Source organism: Aspergillus niger (genome assembly GCF_000002855.4).
Source record: "Aspergillus niger supercontig An07".
NCBI classification, from domain to species: domain Eukaryota; kingdom Fungi; phylum Ascomycota; class Eurotiomycetes; order Eurotiales; family Aspergillaceae; genus Aspergillus; species Aspergillus niger.
Genome location: NT_166523.1, coordinates 145,235 through 170,568, shown reverse-complemented (window position 1 = coordinate 170,568; position 25,334 = coordinate 145,235). Strand labels below are relative to the sequence as shown.

Genomic DNA, 25,334 nt, shown 5'->3' with positions numbered 1-25,334 from the left:
GCGCGGTTTTGTAGGGGACGTGCTTGTCAAAAGATTTCGTGGTCAGTAGCGGACGGCACTAGTGAAAAGCAGACTGTTTATAAACAGGACAAGCAATCAATATAGGGACTAATCATAAATTTAACTATCCGTGCATCAGTGGAAGGATAGTGAACGAAGCAGGTTGTTTGGAATTAAAGATCATATTTATCCAGGGCTCAGTAGAATTTGTTGTTCGCACTCTCGACTACCATACACAATCGGAGATATGTAGGGTAGCATCTTAATCGAAACAGCAGATGTCAGACGTGAGGTCAAGGACCATATATTAATATTGAACAAAATGAATCCAATTTCACTCTGTCTCAGAAAAAGATTTTCGTAGGGCTTATCACTTTAAAGTCCGCAGTGGATAATTAAACTCTAAGTTGGGCAGAAACGAAAACGAAAACGAACCAAAATAGAAACAGGGTCCTGCGGCTTAAACGAATATACGAGCGGACCCTCACGAATGTACCCGGTACCATCAATGAAAAGGTCACCAAAACTTCAAGATAGGATCCATATATCCAATGAATGTCTGAGCAGAAGGTAGTAAGTGTTCCAAATATTCTGGTCCAGTCGACTTTTGGACCCCGAATAAAACACTTCGTTCCTTGGGCGAACAGTGCTCAGGCCTTACCCTAGAAATGTACTCTGTAGCCCCATAGTATCATCATATACACAACGAATTTTGCGTCGCACAACCTTTCCTCAGCCTCACCTGTGCGGGTCCACTACCTGTTAGGCTATTGTCTGAAGCCCCATGATACTATAGAGAGATAGTATAAGTACCAGCTTCATAGAAAGAATTTTCTCCTTCTTGTGCTTTAGAGACTTTCCAGGCCCCTATTCACTCACTACCGTTAATATTTTCCTCCACGCTCTTTTTGTTCTTATATGTCTTTTGTTGCTTGCTGTTGCTTTCCGTTCACTCCAAAAATGCTGGGCGCCAGGGATTCCGCCAGTTATGACTTCGCATTCTATCGCTATGACCCCAGTATGGGTGGCGCCGTTCTTTTCATCCTCCTGTTCATCGGCACAACAGGGTATCATGTCTTCCAAATGGTCAAGTCTCGCACATGGTTCTTCATCCCATTTGTGATCGGAGGTATATGTATGAGCACCTTCCAATGTGCGTGAGTGTTGAACCATCATGCTAATTTTCCTAGTCGAGATTATCGGATATATCGGACGTGCCATGTCTAGCAAGCAAAGTCCAAATTGGACGCTCGGACCCTACATCGTGCAGACGCTCTTTCTTTTACTCGCCCCAGCTCTCCTCGCAGCCTCCATATACATGCTACTCGGTCGGATTATCCTTGTGTTACAAGCCGAATCACACGCTCTCTTGAAGAAGAAATGGTTAACCAAGATATTTGTCACGGGTGATGTCCTTTCATTTTTATTGCAGGGAGCGGGTACGTATCGCATAAGGCAACCCCATATTACCAAATAGTTCTCTGACCCTGACCAGGTGGCGGCATTCAGGCCAGTGGAAGCCTGGCCGGCATGAAGAATGGCGAGCACATCATCGTCGTTGGTCTCGTGATCCAAATATTCTTCTTCGCATTCTTTATGGTCACTGCGACGCACTTTTACTTGAAGGTCCATAAATATCCCTTCCCGCGATCTTGTTCTCCACATATTCCTTGGAAGAAACACATGAAGGTACTCTATGCGACGAGCATATTGATCATGGTTCGATCCATGTTTCGATTGATTGAGTATATTCAGGGGAACAATGGGTACCTCTTACACCATGAAGCCTTTCTCTACATATTTGATGCATTGTTGATGTTTATCACCATGATAATATTCAATGCTGTCCATCCGCAAGAAATCGGTCAACTACTCCGTCATCCAAATGACTATAGTATGGCGACTCTTCCAGAAGAGCAGGCTCCGAATCCTTACCAAGGCTGCAATAATGTGTGAGGAAGTTGTAGCATTCTTGCTACTTTGGTTCGTCATCCTATGTGTTACCGTCCGCAATACATCCGTTACGTTTGTGTTCTTCTTCTTTCCCGGCCCAACTATTGATTTTGGGCTCTATCTACATTAAATAAGATCCGAGATTCATCGAGGATGAACAGGCCTTTCCAGTTTATTGGGCTTGAGTCATGGAGCCTAATTCCGATCACGTGTGTTTTAGGTCGTGGCTCATGCAATCAGAAACGATACAATAATGAGAATATGTGCGAGTTGGCTATGTACCATCCATTTTATTGTCGCTTCAGGATGGTGGGACTAAGCTATCCTGATGGGATCAGTCAAGGCGGGTACTTCAACACGAGACTAGGAAGTAGTACACAATAGGGCTGCCTCTCAGCGAAAACCCCAAAACCAAACATTTCTAGATCAGACAATCAATTGCGGACTGAGTTCCCTGAATGGTGGAAGATGCCATACTGTTAGCGGGGACTATTTTTAGCATGTCATGACTTGGTCGGCGTCCGTACATAGAAGGTTAGCGGATGTCTTGATGATCACACAAAAAAGGGATAGGATGAAACTGGATGTCTCACTGGCTATCTCATTTGCCCAACAGCATCAGTCGTTCCGGCCCGCTAGTTCCACCACATGTCACTTGTCTCGGATTATTCTCGAAGGTCTGGTATTTCAATGTTCCACCTGGTCGCTCTACATAAATAGACCTTTACGCCGTTTTGTTTTCTTCTTCGTTCTACGTCGTTTATTTATCCAAAATGGCTTCCAAGACCCTCCTACTCATTCCGGCACTGGCCACAGCCGCTCTGGGAAGTGTATTGGACCTAGATATCAAGGTTCAAAATGGCTATGTATGTCAATGAGAAGCTCAGCTCCCTGAGAAATATCTACTAACTCGGCGAAGAGGACTATCGAGGTAGACCTTGGAACCCCAGGTGGCCCGTTTGATTTGATGTACGACACCGGATCATCAACACTCTGGGTGCTTGATAGCAATTGTACAGATGATTGTCCAAATGTTAGCGGGTTAGTTGATTCATCCCACCATTCCTTAAGCCTACACTAATCACGAGCGCCAGGTACTCCCGACACGGCTACAACCTCACCTCTACTGGTGTCAACTTAGGTGTCAACGACAGCATTGCTTACAGCGGAGGCACTGTCAGCGGCTTCACTGCCACGGATATTCTCACGGTTCCCGACACCAACGTCTCATATCGCCAGAGCTTTGCCGTCATTACCGACAGTACCTGGGCGGCCTTAGCAGCCGATGGGTTCATCGGCCTGGCATCGTCTACCATCGCATTCAAGAATACTACGACAGCCGTCGAACAGATGATGCAGGATGGACTTTTGGATGAACCTCGATTCGCCATATATGCAGGTTCAGGGGAATCGACCGTGACCAACCCTAATCCGGAGAATAATGGCGTGTTCACCTTTGGTGGCAGCCATGAGGAAACCTATGCGGACGGGGAACTGCAATGGATGAAGATGCTCTCCCCCTTTGAAATATACAAAACAAATCTCCTTGGAATTCAGGGACACAACAACTCCGATGGCCAGGCCCTGTCAAGCGACGTCCTGAACTGGTACGGCCAGGTTATTTTCGATACCGGTAGGCATTTTCTACCACACTGTTTTCTTTAGCTTGCTAGACTAATCTATTCAACGTCGCAGGTGCTTCATCGATAAGCATTCCCAACGACCAGATTGAGGCGATGTATGCCCTAACGCCTTTCTCATACGCTGACATCTCATCTGGATACCGACCTCTGTGCTCCGATTTCAATGATACATGGTCGATCTCTTTTACAATGGGCTTCTATGGCGAGGGTGTCACCTTCAATTTGACCGGTGATCAGCTGGCCGTGCCTGGCTATCAGGACGACGACCACTGCTTCCCTCCCTTCAATCCATGGGACAGCTACAACACGATTATTGGTCAGCATTGGTTGAGCAATTTCTATGCTGTATTCGACTTCGGATCATTCGACCCGGAGACATACGATATACGTGTTGGGCTGGCTCCTTTGAAGAAGGAATACCTGCCGAGCGCTTGACCTAAGAACTTCTATTCGTGTCTTTGAGCATTTAGTTCAAACCTCTTGCTCGGACGTCAATGTTTAAGCATGCGTAAAACTATCTACTAGAAGTTAATGTTCATCGAGAGTTCATCGTTTAAATAAGCAGCTTATCTTCATTCTTTACAGCCACTATACGCGACATGACAATTGTTTTATGGGTCGGTGCGATAAAGTGGCCATCTAAAGGCAATAGCAATTAAAATAAGCCAGGAGATGGAACATGAAAGAATCTTACTCTTTGTCATGGCCTCATGCAACTTTGGTGCGGGCTGTCGGTGACCCTGTGGGGCACATCTCCGGGGAGTGGAGGCCGTTAAGCTTCGGACAACATTATTTCTTCAGCTCAACCATGAAAAGGTTCGGGGACCTGCATGCATCCCCCAAGCCCGCAAGTCCGCGTCATCAACAAATATTGCGAAGAAATGGTACGCTTTAGAGCCATGCGGGCTATATTTTCGGTTCTATAGATTGTTAGATATAATTATTGCTTGTCGAACCCAGATGCAGCATTGATCTGTTATAATCCTCATATTCCGCGAGTCACTTGATTCCGTGATCAAGATTTCTCAGATTTCAGAATGGGGCCAATTTCGTCTCTCCTCGTCTCACCGGCCGAGCTACATCACTTACTTAAAGCTGCCTCAACTGCATTCCGAATTGTCCCTGTCGCAGCGGGAAACCACTCCACGCTTCCATCCTTCGAATCTCGTCATGTACCCAACTCTGTGTAAGCCAATCCTCCACCTACTCTGTCCGTTTGACCTCCATCTGATTACAATCAAACAAAAGGTTCTTCAACATGGATGCAGTCAAAGACACCAACTCACCCTACCCGATGATGCTGCCCTCTTCAGCCCAGTTTGCAACGTACATGGCAGAGCGTGGCATCCGCCGGGATGACGTTCTAGTCATCTACGACACCTTCGAGACGGGTCTCCGCTTGTCTCCCCGTGTCGCATGGACCTGTCAGCACTTCGGACACAAGAATGTTCACGTATTGAACAATTTTGCCAACTACGTAAAAGAGGGGTTTCCCGTCGCTTCCGGGCAGATGCGGACGCCAGTGTCTTCGACAACTAGCGAGATGGATGAAGCTACCAGCATTGATCCGGACCCCGAGGCAGACAACGTGATTACCTTCGAGCACTTACGTTGTATGGTTAAGGACCCATCGCAGAAAGGAAAATTTCAGATCATCGATGCCAGACCAAATGACTTGTTTTCTGGACGTGCTGCAGCCAACGGCGCGAGTGCTTCTGTGAGATTGGGACATATGCCATCTGCTATCAATGTTCCTTTTGATTCCGTTCTTGGTCTAGACAAAACATTCCTTCCTCCGGCAGAGCTAAGGGACCAGTTCGTGAAATGGAGAGGAAGAGAAGACGTGCCGGCTGTGTTGACCTGTAATAGCGGTGTTACTGCTGCAGTGGTAGATCTGGCGCTGCGGGTGGCTGGCCTGAATGTGAAGACGAGCCTTTATGATGGGAGTTGGAGTGAGTGGGCTGATCGAGTGGATGAAGATGGTTTGATTGTTATATAAATTCGAGATTTCCTACAGCTCTCAATTTTTTTTATGCACTTGATCGTTATAGAGATATCTAAGGATACCAAGGCCTGAGGATCATATTATCTTCCTCATTCAACGGCCATGCTATTTTGGTTACAGTGGGTCTACCTCGATGATTAGTCTCCGCGGGACGGCAACCCCGACAATCGCCGACAAAAATCTGTGGAGCCATCCAGATTGACAATCTAGCTCAAAGCCATAGTGTTACTTAAACTGTGTTCCATTGGTCATTCCGTCGAAGGTCAAGCGCGATCGGGGAGCGGAGATGATATCTATAGGCGGGTGAGAAAGCGTTCGTCCATCGTGCAATTACCCACTGAGTGTGTAGGAAATGCTGCGTATGTTAAGTTAAGCGGTTTTGCTGACAGCCACCTTGACTACCCATCTATAGAAGATTATCAAGCCCTACAGGCTCGTGGGTACAGTACTCGCTAGATCGGGTTTCGGGGACCATTTCCACGGCGCGGGAAGTCATGGTGGTTCCGTCGATTAGTGTTCACTGTCGCCGTCTTGTTCGCCACCAACACCGGGGTTCTGCGGTGAAGGGTATACATGGAACTACTAATGTTATCTTAAGGTAGTGAGCATCTCAGTAGTCGGAATTGTCGTACTTGCCCCATTGAAGGTCCTACTCGGACATAGTTTGTCTCTGGCCTGCTTCAGGGGTCAGCAAAACTTTGATAACCGTTTTCTAATCTGCTGTTCAGTCGCCAAATCTCTCAGAAGCATAAGCATGCAAAGCTTCATAGTAAACATTATCCCATGGTACTTAAGTGGGTAATAGTAAACGTTCTGGCTGTGATTAGTGCTAGCTCGGTGACACCATGGACCCCTATCCCGATCTAAACCAAACTACCGAGTCACCGCATGCAAGTAAACCCCGAACAACTATTATTCATCATACGGTTTGCTGGCCACGCTGAAGCGATAAAATAGAGAGAGAATCGTTTTCGTAAGCTTCGACGCTAACAACAAACATACCACACCAAGAACATACACAGCATCATCATGGCTCAAGAACCCACGATTCATTCCCAGTTCGAACCCAACACGGGCACCTGGCAATACATAGTAGCCGACCCATCAACATCAAAAGCCGTCATCATCGACCCAGTACTCGACTACGACTCCGCTACTCAGGTTATAAGCACGTCCACTGCTGACAGCTTACTTGTTGGAATCGAAGAAAAGAACTACAGCATCTCCTATATTCTTGAAACACATGCGCACGCCGACCACTTGACTGCAGCATCGTACCTGGCATCCCGCATCAGCCAGAAACAAGGATTCCGACCGTCCATCGGTATCGGAAAGCACATCACACAAGTGCAACAACTCTTTGGCAGCCGGTTTCAAATTCCCGCTGAGGAGTACGAAGGAGTCTTCGACAAGCTCTGGGAAGATGGCGAGACATTTAAAGTCGGGTCGTTGACAGCTACGGCCATGCATCTACCCGGCCATACTCCTGATCATTTGGGATACAAGATTGGAGGTTCGTCCTTCCGCTATCATGGCTCTCTTTAGATAAGTATAGGCGAAATCATGCTAACATTTGGTGCACAGATAATGTCTTCTGCGGCGACTCTCTCTTCCATGCCGACATTGGTACTGCCCGCTGCGACTTTCCCAACGGCAGCGCTCAAAGCCTCTACCACTCCGTCCAGAAACTCCTTAGCCTGCCAAATCACGTCAGAATCTGGACAGGCCATGATTACCCCAACGCAAACCGGACTGAGCCTGTGCCGTGGCTGACTGTCCGCGACCATCGAACGCGCAACAAGCATGTCAACGATGATGTTACCGAGGAGCAGTTCTTGGCTTTGCGGCAGGAGCGTGATGCTACCCTCCGTCAGCCAAAGTTGTTGAATCCGTCATTGCAGGTGAATATCCGTGCTGGAAGGCTGCCGAGAAAGACGGAGTCTGGAATGCGAATGTTACATTTGCCGTTGAAGGTAGATGGAGAGGAATGGTGATGAAGATGGGGAGATCTTTGTTCATCATTATTATTCTACCTTAATAGTGTGCCATCTTTCTTAAATTGTTCGAATAATACATTCTAAATGAATATTTATTGTAATCAAGCACGTTCAAGCCATAAATGACAGTACAATACTCATGCTACTTACCTATGCTGTAATTCATGTGTTCAATCCACTGATTCGGGTGGAAAGTTGTCGCCGCCTCCCACTCAGGAATTCAGTAAATGTAAGGTTTACAGTTAAGAATATCCTCTAACTCAGAATAATTCTTCGCATCTCCCAGAACTTAGAATGGGGTTGGTGGCCGACGACCCCTTTTGCTACCTGTATGGGTCATAGACGCCGAATGCCCGAACTTTATCCGAGACGGCGAATGCCAATCGCCGATCTCAAAACTGTTTTATGCATCATGACAAAATTCGGTATTCATTATCGGCCGATTGTAGAATCCTGCTTCTAGAACATATTAGAGTTAGTGTTCCTGGCATACCGTGAACTCACTCCCAATCCCACAGCTAGTGCCCATAGACCTACCCCATGTCTCCCAGTCAATGAACAACTATCTATCCGCCTCACATCCAACAACCACAATGTTAATACCGAACACCAAATCACGTACACAACTTCCGACATCAAACACCTCACACCCACCCTCACAACCATACAAAAACAACCTCCCCCTCCCCGCCGTCCACAGCTCACCCACCCAGACCCTCACACGCCAATGCACCGGATATCTAACCGAACAAATCCGCGAAGACCTAACTCTCGAATCGCAACTCCTCCTCCTCTCCTTCGCCATTGGCATCCAAGATGCCGCCGCGTGGAAAGACTACGGCTGCTTCGCCTCCAACCAAACAGGCAACATGCTCTTCCTGGCTATCGGCGGTGCCGGACTTGCCAGCAACGACGATTTTGATTTCACCTACGTGGGGATGAGTCTGGGGTCTTTTGTGGCCGGTGGGCTGGTAATGGGCCAATTCGCTAATTATCTGGGCGTGGTACGCATGCGCTGGTGGTTACTTTTCTCGAGTCTGTTGCAGACGGTGATGGTATTTGCCGCAGCGGCGATTATGGCGTATACAAACCCGGTGAAGCAGCAGACTACTAATGATCCACCGGCGCTGGTGACGTTGTTTTTATTGGCGTTTTCATCCGGTGCACAGGTTTCTATGGGGAGAGCGTTGAAGGTTACGGATATTACGACGGCTATGGCGACGGCGGCGTATATTGATGTGGTTATTGATCCTGGTTTGTTTCGGGCAAGGAATCGGATGCGGAATCGTAGGGTTTTATTTTTGGTTATGTTGACGGCGGGGTGTTTTGCTGGTGCGGGCGTGGAGAAGTCGGCTGGGTCGTGTGCTACGTTGATTATGTGTGGGTGTTTGAAGGTTCTGGTTACTGTGTTATTCTTTTTTACGCCAAGAATGAAGGTGGGGGTCTGAGGTTTTGTGGATAGAGATTGTGTTAAAGGTATTTCTTGGGCGTTGATAAAATATATTATGTTGGAACGTAATCTCAGTAGATTACTAGTAGTCGAGGTCACGTGACCCGAACTCCGTAACTTCAACTGCTCCTCCGAGCGCGCCTAGATAGCGAAGAATCAAGCGTTTTCAACGACTTCAGTATTGACCTAAAACGTCGTTTCAACAGGTTATGAGCCCGGCTCTTCGCTCGTGAGGCTAACCAGCAAAGATCTGAGCCACCATACACACGAAGCAAGCCGCAATTGCAACGGGGACACGCACCGCGATACCCCTATCTCAAAACACCAAAACACCGCGAATATCAAAATATTCAACCGCCGGAAGCAGACCCCAGAATGTCGCAACCAGGCAGATACCACTCTTTACAACATGTCTCGAATACAGAGGCAGTAGCCATACAACCAAAGACACAAGCAGATAGGCTTCCAGTAAAGCTACCAGAAGGCGTTCAACCCGTATCTGAAAGGTTGAAAGGGCGAGAAGACTACTCAACGTGGCGCTTTGAAATATGTCAAATCCTGAAGAACGTCGGTCTACAAGACATGATCGACAAGGGTCTATCCCATCCTAGTACAAACCACACGAATTACTGGCTATGGCACCACCTGTCAATCAACATCCAGTCCTGGCTAGCTAGCCAGCTGTCAGACCCCCTAAAGAGGGCACTGATGACGTCCCCTGACGCGCACGACTACGCGGACGATGCCTACGAAGTCATCAAATCACTCGTCCTAGGCCACGGCCACACGCTTTGCCAAACAACGTACTTCGACCTCATCCACAAACGCCGATCCGACTACTCTACCGTTGAACAATACGTGGAGGCGTTCAAACACGCATACAACTTCGCTAAAGAGTTGAAAGTCGGGATATCACCATACTGCGGGTTGCTACACCTGCTCAAAGAGCTGGAATCCGACCTTCCAACGTGGGTGTCAACAGTGGAGTGCAATTTGCCTGATAATGCTGCGGACACCCTCCAGGAGAAAGAGTTTCTAGTTTACTGCAGGACCGCAATCGAACAAGGTAATAAACAAATGCAAAGATATTCTTTCGCTGCGCCAGCGAAGAACACTGGAAGCACCACCAAGTCGGGAAGCACTGCAACGACCTCAGAGTGGAAGAAATCAACATTCCCACCGAAAGGAACGACCCCTGAGGAACACGCTAGAAAGATGCGAAACTTGAAGCCAGAGATGACTAAGGGACGCTGCGCTTTCTGTAAGACACTAGGCCATGGAGCAACCACCTGCTGGCGCTTGAATCCTGACCTCCGGCCAGAGGATTATAGGCCTCGTATAGAAGGCATCTGGTGGTTCAAAGGATCGAAGCCTAGCGAAGCATCAAATGCAGCGGTAGGCGAAATAGGATCCGATGACGAAAACCCGTATATTTTGAATTTTTCTGGCCTAGCCGTTGCAAACGCCACGAACACCTCGCTACGCTGGATATATGATACAGGCAGCTCACAGCATCTAACACCTGACTGCGCTTCCCTAAGCGGTCTCCACCAATTGAAACCCCACGAATACTACCAATATGGCACCTCGAACGGGGGAATCGGTGTTGCAAAATCGGCAGGGTATCTGACCCTGACCCTAGCTGCAAACGGCCAAAATACGGTGTTGAAGATCAAGGCCTACCACCAACCGGACCTACCCTACGGGCTCCTTTCTTCCAACCGCCTACGTACAGACCTTGGCATCTACGCTACCACTAAGGACCTGACCCTACGCAGGGACCGGGATGACAAGATCGTCGGCCACCTGCAGGCATCGAAAAACGTGCTTTTCGTCAGGACAAAAGACCCTGACCTAGCGCTAGCGGCAGTGGACCCCCTACTCTTGCACCGGCGATACGGGCACGCAGGATTCCGCCGAATCGCTACCACTGCAAAGGATCATCAAATTGAACTCGAACACAGGGACACCCTAGAGTGCGAAGCATGCTCGCTAGGCAAGGCCACACGCCTCGTTTCAAGGGACCCAATCCCAAAGACTAATGATCCAACACAGCTCTGGCATGCAGACATCCAAAAGGTGACCCCGATTGGTCATGGCGGATTCAACTACTTTCTACTCATGGTCAACAACGCTACTCGCTTAGTGAGGACGGCCATGCTTAAACACAAAGATGACGCCTCCGACGAGCTGATCAGGATGAATATGGAACACAAGAATATGGTCGGCCGATACGTGGCCACCTGGCACCTAGATGGTGGCCGCGAGTTCAACCGCTTTAGGAAATGGGCGAATCATGCAGAGCGAGGCATTCAAATCAAAATATCACCTCCTCGAACACCCGAAGCCAACGGCCTAGCTGAACGATACGGCGGCTTGCTCAACCGAATGAGCAGGGTCATGATACTAGATGCTGGCCTCCCTGCTCACCTCTGGCCGTACGCTGTACGCCTCTCAGCGCAGATCCTGAATCGCCTCGTCCCCTACCACAGCGCTGTCAGGAAGACCCCCGTGTTCCTATACAGATCCCACTACAACCTCCCGAATCCTAACGCGTCACTAGACTTCCTACGCGTATTCGGATGTCGTGCCTACCAACACATCCCGCAGGAAGATCGAGTCGCATCCCAGAAAATGGGACCTCGTGCAAAAGTCGGATACTTCGTCGGTTTCGATGGGGACAACGGACACGTTTACTACGTGTGGGATCCTATATCTGATAAAATTAAACGATCACGAGACGTTAAATTCAACGAAGATCGAACCTACAAGGATGACAAGGAGGATCCCGGTGGAGTTCCTACACGCGAACCTGACCCTAAAGGACCAACACCAGCTGGCCCAGGTGCCGCGCTCAAGTTAGACAACGCGTTCCTGCACCAAACAACCAATATATCAGATAACACGAGGGCCCTGATTGAGCAACCGGACCCTGAAGAAGACGTCATCCGAGGCAGAATCCACACCATATCTGCCTCCGCAGAGCCTCCACCTACACGCTCGATCGAGAATGCCACAGAATACGAGGCATCCTCAACGAAATACGCCGCGCAGGACTACCGCCTGCCGGACCCTACTGAGCCAGAAGAACAACCCATACTGAGGCGCTCCGCAAGGACCACTAAAGGCAAATCATCAACATGGCCAGATTACCAACAACTGGCCACGGTTGACCGGGTGACCCTACCCCACCTCAAACAACACGAAGTGGTCGTTCCGAACACCTACAGCGAAGCGATGAAGTCCCCGCTGGCACCATACTGGAAAGATGCTATGGATACACAGATCGATAAGATACAGAATATGGGCACCTACGAGATCGTGAACCGACCTCCAACCGCTCGCGCAATCCCAGGCAAGTGGGTGTACGACCTCAAGGTCAACACTGACGGATTCGTCACCCAATTCCGTGCTAGATGGGTAGTCTGCGGCAACCGCCAGATACCAGGCATCGATTACGACGAATCGTTCGCTCCTGTCGCCAGCGAAGCGGCCCTGAAGCTATTCATGACGAACGTCGCTATAAAAGATCTTGAATGGGAACAATGTGATATAGTATCTGCTTATCTACACGCGCAGATACAGGGCAAACGCGTGTTCATGAAACAACCTACCGGATACCATGAAGGACCACCGGATCAGGTGTGCCTATTAAAGATGGCCCTCTACGGCCTCCGCCAGGCGGCCCACCTCTGGCACCAAACGTTTGACGAAACACTTAAAAGAATCGGTTTCGAACCACTGAGGGAGGATCCCTGCGTATACAAAAAGGGTGATATCTGGTTGATTATTTATGTTGACGACTCCGCTATCGCTGGCCCCAGGAAGGAAGACCTAGCCGAGGTCAAACAACACCTAAACAAGGCATTTGGCCTGAAGGAAATGGGGGAACCAAAGGTTCTACTAGGATGCAACGTTCAACGTGACTACCAAGCAGGCACGATATCACTATCCCAACCAACGTACGTGGAGGAGTGCCTCAATGCAGCGAACCTAGGATCCTGCACCCCCTCCGCCATTCCGATGACCGTTGCCTACAAAAAGTCAGATCGCTCGAATATGACTACCGAAAACGTCAACCTAGCCGAATATCAAAGCCTTGTAGGGCGTTTGAACTGGCTAACCACAAAGACCCGCCCCGATATACGTCATGCAACGTTTAGACTTCAAAGGCGCATGAACACTCCCACTACGGCCGACGCTAAAGCATTGAAAATTGTATACAGATATCTGAAAAGGTCCATCCCGTACGGGATCACCCTCGCCACTGACCATACCAAAGGCATCGAAGTCTTCGTAGATGCCGCCCACGCTGACCACGAAGACGGCAAATCAACGGAGGGATACGTCATCTTCTACGCTGGCGGCCCAATCAGCTGGTCATCCAGGAAGCAATCGCTAGTTGCACCGTCATCTACGGTAGCAGAATACTGCGCGTTTGACTCCGCCGCCAAAGAAGCCTTGTATATAAAGAAATTGGTTGAAGCGTTTGACCTCAAGGCCTCCGTTGACGGCAGGATACCCTTGTACACCGACGCCGCCAACTCCCTACGGATCCTGAACCACGGAGGCTACACCAGGTCCACTAGATGGCTCGATAATCGTTACCTATTCGTAGCCGATCTGATCACGAAGAACGCTATCACCATTCAACACATCCCAGGGACCACCAACCCGGCGGACGGCCTCACCAAGCCGCTTGATAACGAATCGTTCAAAGCGTTCAGGCACCTCCTCGGAATGACCCCCATCTCCTCCCCGAACCTGCATCCAGGGAACACCGGTTGAGATAGCCGTTCCTTCCTATCTAGGCAATGCCTAGAGCCTCGTTACGAACGCTCCCTCGCCTAGGGGGCCGTGTTGGAACGTAATCTCAGTAGATTACTAGTAGTCGAGGTCACGTGACCCGAACTCCGTAACTTCAACTGCTCCTCCGAGCGCGCCTAGATAGCGAAGAATCAAGCGTTTTCAACGACTTCAGTATTGACCTAAAACGTCGTTTCAACATATTATAAAGATCACAGAAAGAAGGAGTATTCTGGAAAGGTGAGCCAAAGCCATTGCAGCCATAGAATATGATCAGTCTGCTTCCATGAGATGCTGGGCCCGACCAGGGACAGGTTGATATTACATCAGGCCGCCGCGGGAATGTCACAGTATCACTATGAAGTCTTACCATGCGAATGCAGTACGATATCTTATTATGTACACTAATTCAGCCTACATCACGGCTTTGTATTTATCAAAAATCGTACGGGAAACCCTTTTCTATCAGCAGATCCCTCGCAGACTTTCCCGACGCGTCACGGATATCTGGATCAGCCCCTGTCTCCATCAGGAGATCCAAAACATCCGCCCGGATTTGAAAGGTGCCTTGCCCGTTTCCCGGTTCATAATAATGTGTCTGGATGTAGTGATACAGTGGAGTACGGCCCTTGTTGTCTTGTGTGTTGATATCCTTGTTAGCACCCTGGGCCAAAAGAAACCTGGGACCGACAAGGTTCCGGTCTGGTTCGTCGAGAATGAGATGAAGTTCCGTCTGGCCTTGGGCATTAGGACGCAACTGTGCGCCCGCTTCAATCAGGGTGCGAAACCATGGGAACATGTTCTCATTCTGTGGCAGTGCGTAGTGAAGTATATTTTTTCCATAGCGGTCAAGGCTGGTCAGGTCGGCGCCCTTTTCCTCGAAAAAGTGAAGGAGCTGCGTGCTAAGTGCCTCGACTTCGGGATCCTCATCGTCAACGCGCCAACACATGGCGAGATGAAAAGCGATATGGCCGTCCTCTGTGCGATAATTAGCAAGATCTGAGACGGCAGCCGGGCAGGTGAGTGGCCAGAGAATTTTGATGATCTCTAGATAGCGACCCTGACAGGCTTGGTGCACTGGTAGCCAGCCTTTGGTGTTCATTATATTAGGGTCTGCTCCGTGATCCAGCAGAAATCGCACAGTTGCTAGACGACCACCACCCGCTGCGGCATGAAGGAGGGAGCCCCCTGGGGAGACATTGGTCTCACGGAGCTCTTCGTTCATGTTAATCATGGCGCCTTCACGCTCATAGAAATAACGGATCAGATCCGGGTGCCCATTGCGCACCGCCCGAGCAAAAAGGCTGATCCCCTCTCCTTCCCCAGCAAAGCCGTCAGGGAGGTCCACTCCGTGGTCAACAAGCATCTTGACCATTTCCATGCCCATAGAGGTGTCAATGGTGGCGTGAATGATTGGTTTATGCACAGTCCAAGGGGGTACATAGATGGACATAGGGGGTTGTGCGTTCGGGCGTGCTCCGCGGGCAAGCAAAAGCCGGAACGTCTCGATTCCCCTGGACCAGGACTCCTCTGGTAGGGCCGGTAATATCCCATGGTAAGGGTCATACTCTTCATTCTCAGCTGCATCAGCCAAGGCGCGGTCCAGGATATCTTGTGGTACTCCAGGAGCCGGGTAGTTATGGAGCAGAGTGGCTAGCGTTTCTGGATGGCGATAAAGTGCAGCAGCAGCGACGGCAAGAGACCATTCGCGGCTGCCAATGGTGTCTGAAGGTAGGCGATCAATCAGCCGTTGAACGACAGCGTTAGAGCCCCAAAAGGCTGCGGCCATAAATGGAGTGTGCGGCTCGCTATCCATCCCTCCAAGAACGCCACGCATTCCGTCCGTTGAAACATCATCCAGGGTCGCATCTGCTCCCGCCTCGAGGAGAATATCCACCATCTCGGCAGAGTTGCTTGCGGCGACAAGATGCAATGGAGTCAGGCAAACTTCACCATATGGTTCGATGCCCTTCTGATTAACATCGAAGCCTCGGGAAATCAAATAACGAAGTAAGTCTGGCCGGTTGCGCTTGATGGCCTCATGGAGTGCTGTTTCACCAGACTTCGGAAGGTCCACTACTTCTGGAGAATCAAGAATCGCAGCAACGGCGGTAAGGTTGCCCACACGAGTCCATCCTATTAATCGAGCATTGGTGTTTGAATTGATGGGATATGGGATTCTCGGGTAGCACGCCATGGTGGTTGAAAGGTGCAGGGAATATTGAAGGAGGAAAGAATGCAAATAAGAGGATTTGCTCTGCTCTAGTTGAGAAATCATGTGGAGTAGTAGGATAATACGCGGCGAGCAGAAATGATACGCGCAGTACAGTATGTTACGTATTCTCTATGTAATTTACGGTCTCCCGAGTGAAACGTAAAGAATTGCTGGATAGCAGGAGCCGGTCTCGACATGCCTTTTCAAGTTACTACATTTCGCCATCGCGGCTGCTACCCACACAAGGTCAAGACTCATAGGAAATTGACGGCAAGCTAAAGGTACAGCTTTTATTGAACTTATCGAGCTTTTCTTGGGATAAACGAGGAATAGATTTTATTTTATTTTATTTTTTTTTCAATAGTAGTAAAGACTTTACCCAGTCGTTTCACCACTTCCTCCCCAACCCAACCCTCTTTGACATAAGTTCTCTGTGATAAAAGCAGACTGGCAAAAGATATGGGAAAAGATATAGAAGATCTTATACTCTGCACACATGACTCATTAGCTCTACAGTCTAGTTTCACTTTGTTGGAGGTGGAATACAATTTAAACAATCGCTAGTAAACGCCTCAGAACCGAAACCTTTACTCACAGAACTTTAATCCGAAGCTCGGGGCAAGACCATTTGGTGCTTAGGTACATTTCCTGGCATCTCCCTATCGTAGAAAACACAGGTGAGTTTGGACTTGCTAAAACTAGTCAGGTACATGTCGTAGACCTGGGAACAGAAGTTTTATGATACATAAGACCGGTCATTCGGGGAAGAAGGTAACGAGTTCGCTATTCTCGCTTATCTATTCTAATCGTATTTCTCTATGCATATGTGCACACTGCTCTTGTGGCCAGAGTGTTCCTAGCCCTGAATGGCCAGTCTGCCACTATAGTTAGATCAATTCGGCAACGACTAGCCAGGTCTGGATGAGTTTCATATGGAGGAGCACTTCTCGAAATTGTGATGACATAGAGTGCCAATATTCGTGTGCGAGCCCTCAAATGATTTCGCCGATTACTGACCAAGATCGTCTGCGCCTATGTTGCCAGGAAGGAGAATGTTACGATTCGTACATGCTTCAGAACTAATATATTTGCAGAAATTGTGCCGCCTTTCTTGTCGATATACTTGACCTTCAGTCTCATCTTTTAAGATAATGTGCCTGTGCCTGCGCTATTGAATCTTTTATCGGCGAGAGTTAACCTCCGCAGATGTGTTGTGGCTGGTGGCTATACTTCTTCTAGGCTTGAGATCTTTCTAGCCGCATTACCATCAGCTATGTTAGAAAACAGACAGTCGTTGCCTACGTGTTTCTCAGCTGGGAAGGTGTAAGCTGTCGTCTTTACCAAGATTAGATGCTTTATACCTGTTATACTGTGCTTCATTCTATAGAAACTATTATGTACTCATCGAACTCATCATAGCAAAAGTAAATTCTGAACTACAATGTAGAAACGGTCTGTGAAACGGAATACTTCCTCGGCCCCACAAGAAACCCCAGAATTAGACCTTTAACAGGACAAGCTCAATACTCTGAACAGTTGATTTCTTTGAAAAACCGTTATTGAAGGGCCTCACACCAGCCCTGATGAAGGCGTGGTGGACTTGCTTGGTGGAGCATAGTGTACTCTGCCACTTTCGTATATTCGTACCGTACACTCGGGAGGAAGGCTCGTATATTCGTATAGCTCGCATAGGGCAGCTCCACAGCGGAGACACTCCGTTTCCAGTTTTAGACTTTTAAGCTTGGTTTTAGGCGGTCTATCTAGAGCAACGTATGTGATTGGTGATCGTGATAGAGTGGAAATACAAGATTTCAATGGGTTTGCTAGGTTGAGCGGTCATGATTTTCACGATGGGCGACCGCAGCCTATTCTACGGAAGACCCGTGATCGAGGCCTTGTCTGCGCCACCAGCATCGTTGAACTACTAGATCTAAATATCAATCTTTGTCAACGTAGATATGTGAGAAAAGTCTTTTCTACCAAAGTCTGGATCGATTAGGACTTGCTCCGATGGCTGGGCCTTCTTCAATATTCAAGGCCTCGATCGGTCGGTATCTCGATATTGCGTTGAGTGAGAAGTAGCAGATAAATCCTATGTTTACTCGGGTATCTCCAATTCCCATATTAATCGATCAAGGTAGGCCTCCATCCCACCATCTTTTGTGATGTACTTATCCTGCTATAAGGTACTGGGGCTCAAATCCCCACGTGTTTGGATGTGGGCGTTACAGCCATTACCCCGACGGCAATCTTATCGTCACAGAATATATGTACCTCATCAATTCGCCGTACACAGCCAGTGTTCCCATAAAAATCGTGCAGCCTATGTCCTCTGCGAGTGAAAACTTAATTATTTGACCTTTGGGTCAAGGCGGTTAGGGTGTGGCGGACCGCTCGATCTCTCGGCAGACCCACACGTATTCGTATACAGCATGGCTTGAAGGGTTCCAGGGTCCAATGCAACGATTCTGATATCCTTATATTTATCTCGTCTCATCTAGCCCTGCAGTCTCCATTCATTCAGTCTCTCCTTCCATTTCTTACCATCCTATACTCAAGATGGCCTCCCAAAATGACTCCAGTGTATCCTTCGTTCTCTATCGATACACCCCGTCAATCCCAGCGGCGGCCATATTCACTGCTGTGTTCATCATCCTGGCCATAGTCCACACCTATCTTGCTATAAGACATCGATCAAAATATTTCATTCCTTTCATCATTGGTCTACTCTGTAAGTACATCTTCCAGCATATGCAACCCTCACCGAACTAACATATCACGGTCTGAATAGTCGAAGCAGCCGGCTACATCGCCCGAATCTTCTCCCACTATGACACCCTCGCTCTCGGCCCCTACATCATCCAGACCATGCTCATCCTCGTCGCGCCTCCCCTCTTCGCCGCTTCAATCTACATGACCTTAGGCAGACTGATTCTCTATCTCGACGCCGAGTCCGCCTCTCTCCTTCGAGTAAAATACATTGCTAAGATATTCGTCGTCGGGGATATCATCTCCTTCCTGTTGCAATGTGGAGGTAAATATACCCTACTACGCCATCAAAGTCCTCTCGAGAACCCGCCACTAACATATTGCAGGCGGTGGCTACATGTCAGCCGGAAGCCTCTCCGCAATGGAAGACGGCGCCCACATTGTAATCGCCGGTTTAGCCGTCCAGCTTCTCTTCTTCGGATTTTTCATCATCGCCAGCGCTATCTTCCACTACCGAGTGAAGACGAATTCGCAATACTACACTACTAGACAGGTGATATCATCCTCCTCCCGTCGTCGCGACTCGTGGGAATGCATGCTGTGGTGTATTTATGGGGCGTGTGTGTTGATTCTCATTCGGTCCATTTATCGTGACGTTGAGTTCGTGGAGGGGAATGATGGCTTTGTTATGCGCCTGGAGTACCTGTTGTATATTTTTGATGCTGTGTTGATGGCCTTGCAGGCGATGTTGTTGTTGGTTGGCTATCCTGGACGGGTGTTGGGAGGGGGCAAACGCAACGATGGGGGTGTTCCGTTGGAGGAGAGGGCGGATTCAGCGGAGGGTTTTCTGGGACGTGGGAAGGGGGCAGTTTAGTGTTGGTTTAGATGCACGGATTGGGATAACGGGTCGGGTATACGGAGTTTGAGGCGTATTATTGTGCTATATAGATAGTCTGGTATTATTGATTATATTCAATTGTCCATTGAAGCGGTATATTGGTATGAAATTACTCCCCCTGCATTGCCATCGGCCACTCCATGAGAGACCTCAACGCCCCATCTCCGAGCGTCTCGACCAGCCGATGAATGTTCCGGATCTCCCTTGGAAATGACCCCCGTATATACCACAAATCCTCAAATAGCAGCAGAATGACATAGAAATGTGCCAGGATCACGTATGAAAATCCTCCGAAGATCCCTGCATCCTGTCCTTGCTGTAGCGACAAGACAAATGCGTTTGAGATGAAATTCGGCCACGACAGGACAGCTGCATCTTCTAGGTCGGTCTGAATATCCATGGAGGCGGAGCTATCGCGCTCACTGGCTGAAAAGTGAAAGACGTAGAGAGTTCGCATGTACATTTGCTCAAGACAATCGAGCGTGCTGATTTGTTCGCGTAGAAAATCTGGAATCGTTTGTATATTGGGAGATCCATAAGAATCTGGGCTTGGGGTTTCTTCCATGTTTATCCCAAAGTCCTGGGTAAGGGTGTTCGCAAAGCCGCGCAACAAGGAAATCTGCTGAGCAGCTCCTTGGGAGAAGCGAACAAATTGCGGGGACGCGTGTCGTAGACGTGGGAATACCCGTGTGGGCGTTATCGCTAGAAAGTCCTTCCAGTGCTCATTAGCTTGAGGGTAATCCATTAAGGTCCGTAACCTGCTGGTCCGGAGAGCTATAAAGTGCTCTCCTACCAAAGCGCCCAAACCGCGAACTAGATGCAGCCAGTCAATCCAGGGTTCTCCGGCTGAGTCACCATTGTGGAAGCCTATTCCCTTATCACCTAAAGCGCGAATGCGCAAGGAAGCAAAAGAAAAAGCCACTATTAGGATGGAGCCACAGAATATGTATTCGGCTGTACTAGCTGTCGCCTCTGATAATGCGTGTCGGAAACCTTCAAGGCCTTTCTGGTGATGATCGAGGATGCGGTGGTAGTCACGAAAGCATTCTGCTTCGGGGATAGTCTGGTCAAATTTGGAGTTCAATAAATTGGTGTCGGGTGAGTCTGCCTCGCATAGCGCATGCGTGCCGGCCAGCGCCAGCAGAAGATGCATCAAATACTCTTGCTCAGCAGCCATGGTTGGTATGACTCGCTGCCAGATCAATTTACGCTCCGGATGGAGAGCCATTCTCCCCGAGACATGGACCATGAAATGTGTCAAGAGACTCATGTCTGGCATGTTAATAACTTCGTTGCGTTGTGAAGTTTCTGCCGATTCAGACACCAGCGGTATGTGTAGGTCTAACGGCCGTAGTGACTGCCCTATATTGCCGTTCATTGAGTGATGAGAAGGCACTGGATTTGTATGTCTGCTGTCTTGTAGGTCAGGTTATGAAACTGAGAAAAAAAAGCCAACTGGCTGAGAATGCCATGACCATCGAGCTTTAGCCACATACACTACCTGCTCATCTGGTGGCGGAAAGGAACATGGTTCATCGCGAAAAGAACAGGCGCCACAAACCGGCCTTACTTCATCACACTGAGTTCGGTCAACATCGGAGCTAGAAGTCTCTGCATGGCAATTAGACAAACCTTGACCCGGCGTAGCTTGCAAGTGTAACAACCCTTGCGGGATTTGTTGTGGCGCGCCCGTCGTCTTTTGGGGTTTCGTGGATGGGAAACATCGGGCAGTGAAGCGCCCGCTGAGGAATGGGTATCTGACATAGTTGGCTCCCGAGCGAGACCGATATAGCAGTCCCATTTGTCTTGATAAGGAGTCGGTCGGAAGTAGGAAAAGGGCCTCGCCGGTTGGAAAGGTTAATGGTGGTGATGTTCTCAACCAAACAGCTGGTACGGGAGGGTAAATGGACCAAGTCTGCACATTAGGCGCTTTTATTCCTTGTCACTTCATTCACAGCCACGTACATTTGCGATTTCTAGAGAAAATAGAGTTGTGTGCTCTTTATCATGCTACTGGTTCTGACTAATACACACAGATATGGACTTAGTGGCTGAGTGGTGAGCACGGGCGAGGGGAGTAAAGAAGACCCGATCTCAAAGTATATCTTGAACGCTCTTCACGTGGGAGAGAGACATGGAGTATGGAACTTTGTGTTGGGGAGGGTGCACTTTATGAGCCTCGAGCTATTTTATTCAGATCAACCATTAGCATCCTTAATGATCAGTAGAAACACATGTTCCATACCAATGTCAACTTGGTTTCAATATCACACCGTTCTTGCCTGTCCACAGTCGCCACCGTGGTCATCGTTGGTGTACTAGCTACCGGCAACGAGAAGCCTTCACAACATCAATTCTTGCAGTAACATGCACGCAGAGGAGAGTGGTTCAGAATTTCTTCCCAGGCTTGGCTCGGATATGATATTAGGGAATGAGAGCGATAAAAGCTGCCACCAAGCTCTTCCAATCCTTCGGCACGACACAGGCAACGGTTAGGGCTAGTACTATCGGAGCAGCTTTGATGTACAATATAGCGCCTGCTTGATATGTCCGGTTTTAGTTGTTCCAGCAATCGCATACACCATATTTCACAATCCACTCCATGGAAAGCAATACCATTACGTATAACAGCATAGTTATACACTGCGTTATTCATCGCTCCTGCAAGATGTTGGTCAGCATGTTTAGTAGTTCACTATGGGGTAATTTTCTCCAGTAACTCTATGGATCTCCAAATGACTAAGAGTAACTGCGTTGTTTTGGGGGGACTAGTTGAGGGCAATTAGACGACGTGGATGTGGAGTCGTTCGAAGTGCATACATGTGATCCTTGAAGATACAACTCGTGAGACATTTTTGTCTGTTCAAGTGGACAGAGTTGTAGGCGAAGCAACGTAGTGATCATGTTGCTCTACATTGCATAAACATCGCCAAATACATACTATAATGAGGTTTTCTGTTTCTTGTTCCTAACAGGTTGTCGACCGTCAGGATTTCATCTAGGAATGAAGCGAAATCAGTTCGCTAACTTCATCTCTACAAGGTAAACAGAATGCCATCGCAGGGCGTAGTTGTGACATGTCCATCACACCGAAAAAACACCGATTGACAATAGCACTAGTGGGAAGCCCCTGGCGCTTACAGCCGCATCGCTAGCCCAACAAAGATCCTTGGGGTAAAATCCCACACGTGGTAAAAATAAACTTCTGACCAGGGCGAATCCCTGAAGGGGGGCACAATGCTCGCACAGACCTCTGCCATTAGAAATCCAACGGGTTGGTCATACAAATCCATACATTTCTCATCCCTTTCCCCCCCTTCTTCGGCCTTCTTTCCGAGTCGTGGGGACAACTTTCGGAGACATTGGGGGAATTTTCCTGCGGATGCTGAATAATTTTGGGTGGATCCACGATGATGATTTGCCGAATGTCGCCCATCAGTGGAGCAGAACCTTCTGTTTAAAGCCAGTTGGAGGCTGAAGAAACCCCCGCGAAGCTTGCCATGAGCCACAGTTGGAGACCCAGAATAAAAGTCAGACCATCAAGTCGGAGACTTCGCCCAATGCGGCAAAGATGCAGATTCTTGTCCATGCCACCTTGACTGTTACTCAGGTATACAACTCCACTTTGGATTTCAAATCAGTTTCCACTCGGTTCTACTATCCCGATGGATCGTATAAAAGCGGTTGTCTGCTCAATTGAGCCGATCAACTGTCCCATCCTTGGATATATACCCTACTAGCCATTATATACCACCTATACCTAATTCTCACGACATCATGACTGTCACCGATCTCGTCAACCACCCTGCCCAGGGCATCTCCTACTTCACTCCCGCCCAGAACATCCCCGCCGGTACCGCCGCCAACCCGCAATCCAGCGGCAAGCCGGTCCCGAAGCTCTTCCACCCGCTCACCGTCCGCGGCGTCACCTTCCAGAACCGCCTTGGTGTATGTTCTTCACCATTCCTCATAATCATCTGAATTTTTAGAACATCTACTGACAATTGGTACCCAGCTCGCTCCTCTCTGCCAATACTCCGCCCAAGATGGCCACATGACCCCCTACCACATCGCCCACCTGGGCGGGATCGCCCAGCGCGGTCCCGGTCTCATGATGATCGAAGCCACCGCCGTGCAGGCCGAAGGCCGCATCACCCCCCAGGACGTCGGTCTGTGGAAGGACTCGCAGATCGGCCCTATGCGCCAAGTTGTCGAATTCGCCCACTCTCAGAACCAGAAGATTGGTGTCCAGCTCGCCCACGCCGGTCGCAAGGCCAGCACCGTCGCCCCCTGGATCTCCGCCACCGCCATGGCCACTGAGGAGCTCGGCGGCTGGCCCGACCGGGTCATCGGCCCCAGCGACATCCCCTTCGCCGATACTTTCCCCAAGCCGAAGGCTATGACCAAGGACGACATTGTTCAGTTCAAGAATGACTGGGCTGCTGCTGTGAAGCGTGCCCTCGAGGTCGGCGTCGACTTTATTGAAATCCACGGTGCTCACGGTTACCTCATCTCGTCTTTCTTGTCGCCCGCTGCCAACAACCGCACCGACGAGTACGGTGGTTCCTTCGAGAACCGTATCCGTCTGCCTCTCGAGATCGCCCAGATCACTCGCGACATCGTCGGCCCCAACGTGCCTGTCTTCCTCCGTGTCTCCGCTTCCGACTGGCTCGAGGAGACCCTCCCCGAGCAGAGCTGGGGTACCGAGGACACCGTCAAGTTCGCCAAGGCGCTGGCCGACCAGGGCGCGATCGACCTGATCGATATCAGCACCGGTGGTGTTCACGCCGCCCAGAAGGTCAAGTCCGGCCCGCTCTTCCAGGCTCCCTTCGCCGTGGCTGTGAAGCAGGCGGTCGGCGATAAGCTCCTGGTATCGGCTGTCGGTGCTATCACCAATGGCCGCCAGGCTAATGACCTCCTTGAGAAGGAGGGTCTGGATGTCGCCCTGGTGGGTCGTGGGTTCCAGAAGGACCCCGGTTTGACCTGGACTTTCGCCCAGCACCTCGACACTGAGATCTCCATGGCTAGCCAGATCCGCTGGGGATTCACTCGTCGCGGTGGTCGCGAGTACATTGATCCTAGCGTTTACAAGCCTTCGATTTTTGATGCTTAGACGATGCCGATATATAGCAGACCGCTACTTTTAATAGACTGTACATAGAATAGACATGACATGCATCCGATTCAACCATCTACCCTGGTCTCTGTACTTTCAAATATTCTCCTTCATTCCAATCATACAGTCGTCTCAACCGTACAATCTACAGTACCAGCTATATAGCTGATCACTAACTTGAATAAATCGTACATAGAAGGGACATATCCATTCCTATACAATCTATATAATAACCAAGTATCTCAGCGCCATCGCGCTTCACAACCACTACTACTATCTTACAACCCCGGCGTCTCCGCGATCCTAAAAACATACTTCACCGCACTCGCCTTCCCGTCCATCAAGTCCTTCATCGCCCCCTTCACGCCCTCCAACCCATTCTCCCTCACCTCAAACGGATGCCCCTTGAACCGTCCATCCTTCAACGCCCGACTAAACCACCGACAGAACACAAAGCACAAATCCCGACAATCATCCACCCCATTCGCCTTCTCATGCGCCGCATTCACCCACGTGTTCGTCGACAACAACCCAGGCAGATC

General features: G+C 49.3%; 14 protein-coding genes across 14 annotated transcripts, besides 3 other annotated features; 11 read left to right on the top strand and 3 right to left on the bottom strand.

Annotated features, from left to right (window-relative positions):
- Positions 1–960: 960 nt before the first annotated feature.
- Positions 961–1,956, top strand: An07g00970 (uncharacterized protein; the record flags this gene model as incomplete). Its single annotated transcript, XM_001391150.1, has 3 exons — positions 961–1,129; positions 1,191–1,439; positions 1,496–1,956. 3 exons carry the CDS (start codon positions 961–963, stop codon positions 1,954–1,956), a joined length of 879 nt encoding a protein of 292 aa, XP_001391187.1.
- Positions 1,957–2,106: 150 nt separating this feature from the next.
- An07g00960 (hypothetical protein) lies at positions 2,107–2,337 on the top strand (the record flags this gene model as incomplete). The annotated part of the gene is made up of 2 exons (XM_059748193.1): positions 2,107–2,162; positions 2,259–2,337. The coding sequence occupies 2 exons, from the start codon at positions 2,107–2,109 to the stop codon at positions 2,335–2,337; spliced, it is 135 nt and encodes a 44-aa protein (XP_059606098.1).
- Positions 2,338–2,726: 389 nt separating this feature from the next.
- An07g00950 (uncharacterized protein) lies at positions 2,727–4,031 on the top strand (the record flags this gene model as incomplete). The annotated part of the gene is made up of 4 exons (XM_059748192.1): positions 2,727–2,804; positions 2,885–2,994; positions 3,048–3,570; positions 3,627–4,031. 4 exons carry the CDS (start codon positions 2,727–2,729, stop codon positions 4,029–4,031), a joined length of 1,116 nt encoding a protein of 371 aa, XP_059606097.1.
- A 602-nt stretch (positions 4,032–4,633) lies between these two features.
- On the top strand, positions 4,634–5,595 carry An07g00940 (uncharacterized protein; the record flags this gene model as incomplete). The annotated part of the gene is made up of 3 exons (XM_059748191.1): positions 4,634–4,782; positions 4,845–5,184; positions 5,233–5,595. The coding sequence occupies 3 exons, from the start codon at positions 4,634–4,636 to the stop codon at positions 5,593–5,595; spliced, it is 852 nt and encodes a 283-aa protein (XP_059606096.1).
- A 1,035-nt stretch (positions 5,596–6,630) lies between these two features.
- An07g00930 (uncharacterized protein) lies at positions 6,631–7,595 on the top strand (the record flags this gene model as incomplete). The annotated part of the gene is made up of 2 exons (XM_001391146.1): positions 6,631–7,114; positions 7,186–7,595. 2 exons carry the CDS (start codon positions 6,631–6,633, stop codon positions 7,593–7,595), a joined length of 894 nt encoding a protein of 297 aa, XP_001391183.1.
- Positions 7,596–8,191: 596 nt separating this feature from the next.
- An07g00905 (uncharacterized protein) lies at positions 8,192–9,046 on the top strand (the record flags this gene model as incomplete). Its single annotated transcript, XM_001391145.1, has 1 exon — positions 8,192–9,046. The coding sequence occupies one exon, from the start codon at positions 8,192–8,194 to the stop codon at positions 9,044–9,046; it is 855 nt and encodes a 284-aa protein (XP_001391182.1).
- Positions 9,047–9,103: 57 nt separating this feature from the next.
- Positions 9,104–9,253: a mobile genetic element (Title: probable transposon 160bp LTR (Tndm1-LTR) -Aspergillus niger).
- A 10-nt stretch (positions 9,254–9,263) lies between these two features.
- Positions 9,264–13,905: a mobile genetic element (Title: probable transposon Tndm1 without LTR -Aspergillus niger).
- An07g00900 (uncharacterized protein) lies at positions 9,424–13,836 on the top strand (the record flags this gene model as incomplete). Its single annotated transcript, XM_059748190.1, has 2 exons — positions 9,424–10,114; positions 10,154–13,836. The coding sequence occupies 2 exons, from the start codon at positions 9,424–9,426 to the stop codon at positions 13,834–13,836; spliced, it is 4,374 nt and encodes a 1,457-aa protein (XP_059606095.1).
- Position 13,906: 1 nt separating the features above from the next.
- Positions 13,907–14,057: a mobile genetic element (Title: probable transposon 160bp LTR (Tndm1-LTR) -Aspergillus niger).
- Positions 14,058–14,290: 233 nt separating this feature from the next.
- An07g00880 (uncharacterized protein) lies at positions 14,291–16,051 on the bottom strand (the record flags this gene model as incomplete). Its single annotated transcript, XM_001391143.1, has 1 exon — positions 14,291–16,051. The coding sequence occupies one exon, from the start codon at positions 16,049–16,051 to the stop codon at positions 14,291–14,293; it is 1,761 nt and encodes a 586-aa protein (XP_001391180.1).
- Positions 16,052–17,065: 1,014 nt separating this feature from the next.
- On the top strand, positions 17,066–18,151 carry An07g00870 (hypothetical protein; the record flags this gene model as incomplete). Its single annotated transcript, XM_059748189.1, has 5 exons — positions 17,066–17,123; positions 17,218–17,392; positions 17,659–17,738; positions 17,821–18,021; positions 18,069–18,151. 5 exons carry the CDS (start codon positions 17,066–17,068, stop codon positions 18,149–18,151), a joined length of 597 nt encoding a protein of 198 aa, XP_059606094.1.
- Positions 18,152–18,628: 477 nt separating this feature from the next.
- Positions 18,629–19,652, top strand: An07g00860 (uncharacterized protein; the record flags this gene model as incomplete). The annotated part of the gene is made up of 3 exons (XM_001391141.1): positions 18,629–18,800; positions 18,861–19,103; positions 19,165–19,652. 3 exons carry the CDS (start codon positions 18,629–18,631, stop codon positions 19,650–19,652), a joined length of 903 nt encoding a protein of 300 aa, XP_001391178.1.
- Positions 19,653–19,785: 133 nt separating this feature from the next.
- An07g00850 (hypothetical protein) lies at positions 19,786–20,904 on the bottom strand (the record flags this gene model as incomplete). Its single annotated transcript, XM_059748188.1, has 1 exon — positions 19,786–20,904. One exon carries the CDS (start codon positions 20,902–20,904, stop codon positions 19,786–19,788), a length of 1,119 nt encoding a protein of 372 aa, XP_059606093.1.
- Positions 20,905–20,992: 88 nt separating this feature from the next.
- Positions 20,993–21,477, bottom strand: An07g00840 (hypothetical protein; the record flags this gene model as incomplete). Its single annotated transcript, XM_059748187.1, has 2 exons — positions 20,993–21,085; positions 21,178–21,477. 2 exons carry the CDS (start codon positions 21,475–21,477, stop codon positions 20,993–20,995), a joined length of 393 nt encoding a protein of 130 aa, XP_059606092.1.
- Positions 21,478–22,043: 566 nt separating this feature from the next.
- An07g00830 (uncharacterized protein) lies at positions 22,044–23,376 on the top strand (the record flags this gene model as incomplete). The annotated part of the gene is made up of 3 exons (XM_059748186.1): positions 22,044–22,167; positions 22,652–22,718; positions 23,157–23,376. The coding sequence occupies 3 exons, from the start codon at positions 22,044–22,046 to the stop codon at positions 23,374–23,376; spliced, it is 411 nt and encodes a 136-aa protein (XP_059606091.1).
- Positions 23,377–23,453: 77 nt separating this feature from the next.
- An07g00820 (uncharacterized protein) lies at positions 23,454–24,789 on the top strand (the record flags this gene model as incomplete). Its single annotated transcript, XM_001391137.1, has 2 exons — positions 23,454–23,624; positions 23,692–24,789. The coding sequence occupies 2 exons, from the start codon at positions 23,454–23,456 to the stop codon at positions 24,787–24,789; spliced, it is 1,269 nt and encodes a 422-aa protein (XP_001391174.1).
- Positions 24,790–25,334: the final 545 nt, after the last annotated feature.